This window comes from Primulina eburnea, chromosome 8, assembly GCF_022965805.1.
Source record: "Primulina eburnea isolate SZY01 chromosome 8, ASM2296580v1, whole genome shotgun sequence".
NCBI lineage: Eukaryota > Viridiplantae > Streptophyta > Magnoliopsida > Lamiales > Gesneriaceae > Primulina > Primulina eburnea.
In genome coordinates, this window is record NC_133108.1 from 37814180 (window position 1) to 37825443 (window position 11264).

General features: G+C 34.2%; 1 protein-coding gene across 4 annotated transcripts; it reads left to right on the forward strand.

Moving 5' to 3' along the window:
* The first annotated feature begins 4616 nt into the window (after positions 1-4616).
* Positions 4617-7265, forward strand: LOC140839555 (zinc finger A20 and AN1 domain-containing stress-associated protein 8-like). 4 transcript variants are annotated; one of them, XM_073206353.1, is made up of 2 exons: positions 4617-4736; positions 6431-7265. In XM_073206353.1, the coding sequence occupies exon 2, from the start codon at positions 6442-6444 to the stop codon at positions 6949-6951; it is 510 nt and encodes a 169-aa protein (XP_073062454.1). In that variant the 5' UTR covers positions 4617-4736; positions 6431-6441; the 3' UTR covers positions 6952-7265. The 4 variants fall into 4 exon arrangements, with proteins under 4 accessions (XP_073062454.1, XP_073062455.1, XP_073062457.1 ...); XM_073206354.1 differs by having other exon boundaries at positions 4697-4818; XM_073206356.1 differs by lacking the exon at positions 4617-4736 and adding an exon at positions 4852-4868.
* Positions 7266-11264: the final 3999 nt, after the last annotated feature.

The following is an 11264-nucleotide window of genomic DNA, read 5'->3' on the forward strand; positions in this document are numbered from 1 at the left end:
ACCGAATTCACGGATATCAAACCCGTCCCCAAAGGCGAAGATACAGACACTACAGTAACTAAAGACTCTACCGGCAATGCATGACTTAATGCAAATCGTTCAGGAATAAATGTATGTGAAGCACCGGTATCAATCAGTACATAAGCAGAGTAACCACATAAAGAACAATTACCTGCCACAACGTCATCTGGTGCTTCCTGGGCCTGCTCTTCTATCAAAGTGAAGACTCTAGCCTGCTGTCTAGGAGGCTGACCAACTGTCTGGCTTCCTCCTGGCCTCTGCTGTGACTGAGCTGGCGCTGGCTGAAAGGTATGAACAGCAGCTGATAGTCTCTCAGTCTGTGCTGCTGATCCCGATGACTCGGGCACTCGGCCCCCTGCGATCTTTGGGAACCTCTCTGGGGACACATTTTAGCAAAGTGTCCCGGCTGTTTACAGAAATTACAACTACCAGTCACTCCCTGGCATTGCTCAGTAGCATGTCTTCCTCCGCAAGTCTTGCAATAAATTCCAGTGTAACTCTGGCTCTGTCTAGTCCCACCGGAGCTGGAAGAACTGCTGCCAGATTTCTTGAATTGCTTTCCCCTGGCTTTCAAAAATTCTTTCTTTCCTCCACTACTGCTGCCACCCTCAAATCGGGAAGGTGGTTGCTGTGGTCTCGGTGCTGGAGGCACAAATGAAGCCCCTTTCTGTCTCATCAGACCGGCTTCTGCTCCCTTGGCTCTGTTCAGGGCATCAGTAAAATTATCCGGTCGCCCTGTGTTCACCAATGTGAAAATGTCGGGGTTCAGGCCATTGATGAACTGGTCAGCAGTAGCTTCTTCACTGTCAGCCACATGTGGAGCAAATTTCAGCAAGGAGGAGAACTTGGACACGTATTCTTCTATGTTCATCTGTCCTTGCTTGAGGTTGGAAAACTCCGCCCCCTTGTCCTTCCGGTACGACACTGGAAAGAATCGTTGATAAAATTCAGTTCTAAATATATTCCAGGTAATATTCGTACCTCTATGCTCCATGGCTCTCTTCCTCGTAATCCACCAGTCCTTGGCAACGTCGTGCAACTGGTGTCCAATTAATTTCACCCTCTTCTCATCTGTATACTCCAAGGATTCGAACAACATCTCTATATCATCAAGCCAACTCTCACACTCCACTGCGTTCTCTGTGCCTTTCAAGGTTGGCGGATGAAATGACTGAAATCGTTTCAGTAACGTTTCCATTGGAGTCGGTGTGACATCCATGGGAGGATTGGATGTACTTCCCTGTTCTGGTACTCGTCTCGGAGGCATATCTAATAATCAAATAGATTAGTAACAAGTACAACAATTCAGTTGCAATCCTCCTCTGATCATCTTACTGCTGATCTAGAATCAGTACTGATCCAATTTCAATAAAACATATCACTATATCAAATCAGATAAACAAGTAACATGTAATAAAGCAGTAAGACATGCTAGCATTCAAAAGCAGGAAAGAAAACCTCAATCTACCCCGCTCACTAGCCTCTTCTATCTCAATCTAAAGGATCTATCGCTCGGATACCACCTGTTGTGGGGACCCAGACGCTAATCATGTTCTTAATCGTTATTGGGACTAAATCAATTATAATAATCAGGGTCTAAATTTTTATTTTTTTATTTTTAAAATGCGGAAGGTAATGGAATCAAACTCCGATACATATCAGTATAAAAGTATAAATCTGATAAAATATACAATCATACATACTCAGGTTCAACAACTACTATCAAGTGTTCAAACCCTAGCTCTAATCCAAGTCCGGTATCACCACTCTTATCTCGATCTGTCTTCACCTCTGTTACCCTGTACCTGTCCCACCTGTTGTCATGCACACATACAAACAAGAAAACAGCCGGATAACTCCGGTGAGATATAAATATCCCAGTATAAACAATGTATTAAATGCCATCATATAAAACATATATAGAAGCATAACAAACATCAAAACATGTATCTAATCTGACTACATGAATCAATGACTCGTGGCCTAATCTTATCTTATCTCAAATCTAGGGATCCCATTCTAATTTAGACTTTGGTATGCTGTATCGAGTGTCTGAGATAGACGTCGATCTACATCTAAGGCTCTTCGATACACCGTAAGTCCAGAGTCTTATCGGTTCTGAGAAAGACTCGGCGGTTCTGCCCCAGCTAGGCTGATCTGCCCTAGACTCGGACTCCGACTCTGTTCTAAGTCAATACATGCACATATCAATCTGATAATCTGCAAATATTAATGCAATAAAGTAAAGTATGTGATTTAGGGAAACTCAAGTCAAACCTAACTCGAGTTGTGCAATCCCGAATCAACATTTATTTATACCTTTCTTGCTGTCGATCTGATACAATCAAAGTCTTGATTCAAAGTCTGTCACTGTTCAATCTGGCAATGACAATATCAATATTCTGTATCAATATTCTAATCAAATCACAATGTCTCTGTTTTATCAAATTCTAACAGTATAACAGTACAATCTTGCGATACTGATAATACTATATCAGTCTATATCAATTCCAACCATTTACAATCAACCACCGTACAAATCTGATATCACTTCTCAGTCAATTCAACTCTGAAATTTACAACAATTCCATATTCAGTCGGTTTCTTAATCTGACTTCGATTCTACGCTGTCTAACATGTCAAGAACAACATATATGACGTGTATTCCATTCTAACAACATCATAATTTCAAAACATGTCAAAACGTAATAAAACTTACGTCCGTAGTAGTCTGCGTTGATAGGAACACAGTGTCGAAGTCGGATTTAAAATCTAACGGACGGATTGATCGTAAAATCGACTTTTGAAATCAAAAGCTATTTTTCCTCAGAAGCTTTCGTTTCTTTCTTCTGATGAAAGTTGCTTTTATATATATATATATATATATATATATATATATATATATATATATACCAACGTACATGCACAAGCCAAATGTCGATTTTTCCTTCTGCATGTCTCGCGCATATGCGCGAGACCTACTGGTCTCGATCTTGGCAACTCGCGCATATGCGCGACTTAGTTCCGCGCATATGCGCTATGTCTTCTGGACATCATTTGCACATGCTCGCGCATATGCGCGACATCTTCCGCGCAAATGCGCGAGGTCTTCTGCCTGTTTGGCGCATGTGCGCGCATTCAGTCGCGCATGTGCGCCAATCCCTCGGGACCTCTCGCGCATGTGCTCCGATGCTACTGTCCTCGCACTTCAATTTTCACACGTGATCTCCTTTCGTGTCTCGGTTAGCCCTTTCATAATCACATTAAATTAGTACTCCATAATTGTTAATTAACCGTGATTAATTCTCGGGCATTACACTTACAAAGCGCAGACGTCCGTCCACGTAAGCAATATATTATTATTATTATTATTATTATTATTATTTTTTATTATAATTTTTAATAATTTAATTCAAATGAAAATTTTAAAATATAAATATTTATAATATATTTTTTTTATTAAATATTTTGTATTATTTGGGTGAGTTATTGAAAAATTAGATATATGAGATTATTGAAAAGAGAAAATTAAAGAGATATGAGAGGATGGAAGAGAGAAAATTAAGGAGAATAAAATTAGTAGTATTTCACCAATACACCGATAAGATGTTTAACTTTATTTTTTATTTAAGCTATTAGTATTAATTGAATTTCAATCACAACATTATAATAAAATATTAATCACAACATAAAAATACAATATTAATATGTTATACAAGTAATTATTAATGCTTGCTTGATTTCTTCACAGTTGGCCTTCTCATTTTTATAGATTGATTTATTTAATAAATCTATTAATAATTATAAACACATTATATATAATTATATGTTTTGCAATTAATTTTTTTTTTATGAAATATGTGTTTATATAATTTCGAGAGAATTTGAAATGATTCTTCCAAAAATATCTTTTTGACCAATTGATTTTATGTACGTTTTCTTTGAACAATAATTTAAAAATAAAAATATTTTTCAATCCTTTCATATCTCTCATATTTTTAATCCTCTCATATTTTTAAAATGGAACAATAAATATTTATTCATTCATCTCATATTTTTAAAATGGAACAATAATTTAAAATGAAACAATAAATATTTTTCAATCATTTCATATTTTTAAAATGTTGATTTTATGTACGTTTTCCTTTCAATCCTCTCATATCTCTAATTTTTCAATCGTTCAACCAAATAATACAAAATATTTAATAATTAACATATATTATAAATTTTTATATTTTATATTTTAATTCAAATTAAATTAATTATTAAAAATTATAATAAATAATAATAATAATATACTTTTTACGTGGATGAGCGTCCGTGATTTCTAAGTACGGATTAAAATAATTTTGCAAAATAATTTTTTTTGAAATATTTTTGAAATATTTTTTTTTATTTTTAAATTAATTATAAAAAAAATCCCGTTACAAGTGCTGCATGTATAGGAGAAATTTATAAAATAATTTTGATCAATTATTTTTGTTAATGATTTTTTTTTAAATATATTTGAATATGTAAATTTCTTTAAAAAAAACAATTCACTAAAATTTAAAAATAAAATATCTCGTGCGGTGCTTCGTATGATTGTCAACTAGTATTATTATTATTATTATCAATTTCTGCAGATATATATTAAATCTGAATTAAGTGAACATACGCCGATACCCTTCTCTGTTTCTCTCCCACCGTCTTTCTCCTTTCTCACACAATTTCAGGTACCATCAACGCTCTTAGGCACCCTAATTCGAAATTTTTTCCAAGGATTTTATGCAGATTCAGTGATCTGATTTAGTTCGTGTGAAATTGAATCCTTGTTTTCATCATTTTCTTGTGGGTCGAGGAGTAGCGTAAGAATTTTGGTTCGATTTAAGTCAGGATCGGGAAACTCTTATTTATTTTCGTTTTAAGTTAGCTGAAGTTTTCCCGTATGTGTTTCTGCTGGGGTCGCAGTTTTTCTTTGTTAATTATCTTCATTTTGCGTTAATTCATCGATTAGTGTAGATATTTGCTAAAGTCTATGATGAGCATGCTTTTTTATTGAGCTGTGAAAACGGTCAATTCTGTTTATTTTCACCTGTGAAAGCTTGTTATTAGGTGTGGACCAAGCTTATTTTGAGAAAAGTGGGAACTTTTGATATTATTTTTGAAGTTTTATGAGATGCCAGATATTTTTTTTTTTGTTTCTTGCTGTGCTTTTTAAAAAACGAAGTTGAGTCAATTTTGATCGTTTTAATGTTGGGATCTGTTATCTGTTATTTGGGCCATAGAGATGCTGAGCAAACTGGAAACTCTGTTTTTTTTTTAAAAAAAAGAAGAAAATTATTGGAGACTTGCATCTGAGGTTTTTCAAGTAAGATTTTTTTCTTTAATTAGTTTTTCAATGGAAAGTAAAAAGCACTATAGGCTTTTAACTCTTGGCTTCTATATGTTGCATCACATGTGGTACAATGCGATGCTTGTTTTCTTCCAAATTCGAGTTATGCGAATTAAGTGGATAAGAAAATCGTTGGTTTATTCCTTCTATCTTTTTAATTTCACTCAGTAGGCGATCTATTAGATAAGAAATGATATTTTTACAATGATTGATCAGTAAACTTTTTTAACCCACAATCAATATCCTGTGGTATTCAGGAGTTCGTGTGTTGTTTTGTGCAGACTCTGGTGTGGCTAAGGTTTGTAACACCTTGATGGGTAGTTCATATGAGGCTTAATCTTTTTAAGTAATGCCATTTGGCACATTGATGAAAGTTTATTAATACTATTTTTCTATTCTGTCATCACAAAATAATTGTATGCTTCGATAGCTGAATGATTGGGTAAATTGATTGTGGTTTGATGAAATAAATATATGCTTTCATAGCTCAATGATTTAGTAATTTGATCATGAATTTTTATCTCAAAGACGGATTTAGTAATTTTGCGCTTGACAAAATTTGGGTTCCTTTGATGGTGGTTAATCGTGACGATAATTAAAATATGCATGATGCTAGATGGCTAAATTGGTGTTGTTTTTAGTTCTGGACAACTATTAACACTTTTCTCTCGGTAACGCTTTAGAAAGCTTGAACTCTGATATGCTTTATACACTTGATTAGTCCTGGTTGATGATTCTATTTTTGGGTTCATGTTTTAGTTTTCGAAGACACATTTGTCTTCCTTCTAGCTACTCAATTGCTAGATTATGCCAGTTATATGATGCAATTCATGTAAAGGGAGTAAGCTTTAAATGTTTTGTGGTTTGAATTTTACCATTTAATATGCTGCACGAGAACAAGTAATTTTTGTTCTCTCAAAGACTGGGTTGGCACGCATGTGAAATCATTTTATGGAGTGCCCACATGTCGTAGCTCAGAAGCCCTTTTTCCTGAGTGAGGATACCTTTTGACAAGCCGTGCATGGTGAATGACAGGACTTGGATTAATGGATTCTTCCAGGGAAACAGGCTGCCAAGTGCCAGAAGGCCCCATTCTTTGCATCAACAACTGTGGTTTCTTTGGAAGCGCAGCAACCATGAATATGTGCTCCAAATGTCACAAGGATACTGTATTGAAACCACAACAGTTGAAGCTGGCTGCCTCATCTATTGAGGACATAGTTAACTCTAGCTCAAGTACTAACAAAAACGAGCCTTTTTTAGCTGAAGCAGCAAATGCTGAATCGGAGTTTAAGGTTCTTTCTCCCCAACCATCTTCTGAACTGGAGACCGGTGATGGCTCAGACACAAAGGCGAAAGAAGGGCCTAACAGGTGCACCAGCTGCTACAAGAGAGTGGGTTTAACGGGATTCAGTTGCAAGTGCGGGCATATGTTTTGTTCAGTTCATCGGTATTCTGACAAACACAACTGCCTATTTGATTACCGGATTGCTGCTCAGGATGCTATAGCAAAGGCAAACCCTGTTGTGAAAGCTGAAAAGCTCGATAAGATTTAAAAGGTTTATGAAACAAAACTTGTTGCTTTCCCGTCATATATCTATGCGTGTTCATTTAAGTTAGTTGATGGTCACAATAGGTCTCTAGTACTCATAAACAGCATGGGTTTATGCAAGAATTTGGGAGGATTTGGTGGAGAGGAGGGTGGGGGTTGGTGCTGCTGCTTCATTGTGATTTATCGCAATATGTAACGCTGGAAATCAGTGTCAACTGGCTACAAGTTTCTTTGATTTGGTCCATTGTGTAAGATGTTATTTGGTGGTTTGAATGACATTGTTGTGGAATTTGTGAAATTGCGTTTCTTGTCATTCTACATTTTCTCCTGATTACTCTCTGCACATTGATGTTGTGTTTTATTCTCTTTCAATGGTAGGATATTTTTGGTGTGCTTTATGCTCTTTATGTATTAAACGATAATACAGAATGAGAAATAGAGAGGTCTTCTGCGTTTCTGTTTGCTCTCTTTACTAGCTAATATATCTTTTAAGCCTTTTTTATTTAACAAATATTCTGGCCTTTGTTTTTGCACTCTCATTTTATTATAATTATTATTTATAAAATAATATTATTTTATTATTAAACTGATATATCGTCAAATTTGTTTTAGTAAAACAATATATAAATTATGATTCTTTTTGAAGAATAAACAATGGTTTCTAGAGGCATTATAATTTATTATTTTGAAACAACAAAATGTTGAGATACAGCTTATTGATATTTATTTCAGTCATGCCAACAATAGAAAAACTGGAGCCATACAAATTATTTCAATATTAACGGTTAATATTTATTAATTTATGGCTTTTATTGGCATAAAAGTTTAGGAGTACATCTCTTGTGACACGGTCTCACGATTCTTTATCTGTGAGATGGATTAATCCTACCGATATTCACAATGAAAAGTAATACTCTTAGCATAAAAAGTAATATTTTTTTATGCATGACCCAAATAAGATATTGTTTCACAAAATACGATCCATCAGACCGTCTCACACAAGTTTTTTCCTTAAATATTTTTTTATTATTATAAGTTTATATAATGTTTTTCCAAAAATTTAAATTTATGTATTTTATTATAGTTTTTAAGCAGGTGTGATATGATCACTACAATTTTTAAGTATATAAATAATAAAAAATATTTTAATTAAAAGTTGTGTGAGGTTTTCTTTTCTGAACAATGTAAGCTTAGACACTTTCCTGGAGATTTGGCCACGTCTCGTGTTTGGTCCGTCCGAGTCTAGGTCAAATTCCGATATTTAACCGGTTCGCTCATGGTCAGTGTGGTCCGGGCCCATGCCCAGTTAACCGACGGGTCCTGGTTCGGGTCTATCCGATTCAGTTAAAATATTTTTTATTTAAAAAAAACAAAATTAATTTTGTTTAAAAAAATGCTTCATGCATGTGTGTGTGTATATATATATATATTGGAACTTGGACCTAACTCAACCCAAAAACTAGCTCAAGGGGAGATGATTGTCCAAGCCAATATATGTCACTCCCAGGTTGAGACAATTAACACACTCCTCTCACGCCCTGGCGTGGAGTTTACAAATAACTCATGAGTTGAACATGTGGAGTTTACAAATAACTCATGAGTTGAACATGTGGTCTAATAATTATAGGCAGTCCAACAACACATAACGGTGGAATCTGGGGTCCAAACTAATATATGCAACTCGCAGGTTATTTATCCTACCAATGTGGGACAATTAAGGGGGGAGAATTGTCCAAACTAATATATGCAATTCGCAGGTTATTTATCTTACCAATGTGGGACAATTAACTATATATATATATATTTGATTGATGATATTGGACTGGTTGGTGTTCATGATAATTTATTGATTAATTAATTAATTTTTAATTATTTGCTTGTGTGAATTGTAAAAAGAACGTGGAATGCTCAAATGTTGACTATTTCTGCCACAATTGATTAAATATTTAATTTTTTCTACCCATTCAATGTGTTTATTTTTGGACTTGTGAGATATTCTTTTATTATTGTTGACTACATATTTAGGCTTGTGATTTCGTGAGATTTTTGTTTCTGCTGTCATTTAACAGTTGAGAAAATAATATGGGGAAAATACAAGACTTTAAGATATAGTGAATATTTTACTAATATTGGCAAAGCATTTAGTCGTGTTTACATACTTGTATTAAACAATTAATAAAAAAATCTAATATGAAATATAAAAAGAATTTGTAATAAAAAATAAAAATAAAATTTTGAAAAATATCAATATGTCAGGTCGACGAGTTTCAGAACCTTAACCTAGGGAAGGCAATTTTTCCCGAGAGTTCGGGTCGGGGAAAACCCGAAATGGAGCGGTTTCGGGGGAGAGCTACCGAGTTCGGTTTCGGTTTCGTGGTTCGGGGGTGAGTATGGGATGATATCCCCATTTTCGAACATGTCTCGATAATAATAATAATTATTTCATATATGAGAACAAAATAACAAAAAAAGTTCTAACCAAAATACCTAACCCCTCAAATCTCATTCCGCATTCATCATTCACGCCTCCACTCCTAGGTCCAACACTCCAATCCTTCACGAGTCACGACATTTCCTTCCGATTTCCAATGTTTTCTCACTTTCAAATAATGTTGGACCTCAACCCAACGTAAACCAGGTTCAATTATTTTCTTTTTTGTATATCGATTTGAGCGATTATTGTTTAAACCACAGATATAAAGCAAAGGCTTGCTGCTGAACCAAACTTAGATTCCGAATTTTCTGAGGTATATTGATAATTGTTTTCATTTTTTAAATATAATTTTGGTTATCAGTCTGGAGACTCTCCAATTTCTTTATTCCAATTATTGCTGCCGAAGAGTTATATGATCACGCGACCGGATCTTGCCAAAGTCAGGGAAAAAATTAGTTTGCAACGTTGCTTGATAAAACGTCATATTTTGGCTGTGATTGTAAACCAATCCATTTGCAATTTCGGGTTGTTCTTCATTTCATGATTCATATGTTAGATATTTTCTCTAAAAATCATGTTTCTGCACGTATATAAACATGATAAACAAAAATGCGGAAGCTAAATCGAGCGTTACCTCCAGCCATTGAATCATCTTCAAGTCTTCTGATTTTCCTCCGATTGAAGCCTTCTAAACACTCCAATCTCTCTATAGATGGTGTATTATTCTGTATGAGATTGTATGCTCAGGGACCTCAATCGCCTCTATTTATAGGCGTTTTTCATACCATCAACGAGAAAAGTCGGGAGCCGAGAGTAAAAAGAATCATGTACGCATCTAAATTTTCTTGGACGTCGCCAATTTCAATTTGTACACGCTACTTCTTTTAATATGTGTCACGTTTTTCTTAAATTCTCCCACTTGACACATATATCTCATTTACCATAGGTATAAACAAAATACATGAATCATGACGATATGTCATCTTAAAACAAATATTATCTTCCATGTATTACAATGCATTATGTCTCTCAAATCTGTATAACTTAATGAATAAACCCAATGTTTATTCGAGGTCCCACTTTATTGATATTTTTCTCAAGATAACTGAATATGTACATAACTGAATATGAGAAATATCATAACTGAATGCGTTTCATTATCAAAACCAAATGTCTATAACATAAATTTATTATGGAATCAAATCCATAAGTAATTACCATATGATCCTTTAACATCTGAAATTTGCATGCCTTTAGGTTACAAGATCATCAATTCAGTGCTAACGTGTTCAATGACCACTTTAATAACACATTCTCCAACTGTTTAAAATATATTATGTCGATATACTTAATTCGACCACCGCTTTAGTCACAAAGACCATAACTGAATTCCAGTAATATAATATTAATGACTTAGACATAGAATCCATAATTCTAAGCTCATAATGAAACTCCTTAAAATACACCACACAATAGTACTTCAATGACGAATTTTGACTCATAGTGGAAGTAGCAAATCACTTTCCAAATTGTCAATACGTCTCACATAAGCATGTAAAACTTTAATACCATAAATGCATCCCAAAACATTTTGCAGCTTTTTTTAGTGGTCAAATATTTATATTATTCTGATAATAATTAAGCTCTCACTAAACTTCTGGTATTCATTATGGCCCACAATATTCTCAACAAAACTTAATGAAGAGATAACATTGTAAAACTTGAAATACCACTAATGTGAGACATGTTTCAATCCATATTGTTTTCTTAATCTTGAAATATTAAATATTCATCATCACTAGATAAGAATTCTTTATGTTGTTCGATATCGCCTAATGAAATTTTATTTGTTTTGAAGACTCATCTAAAAATGAATGGCAATT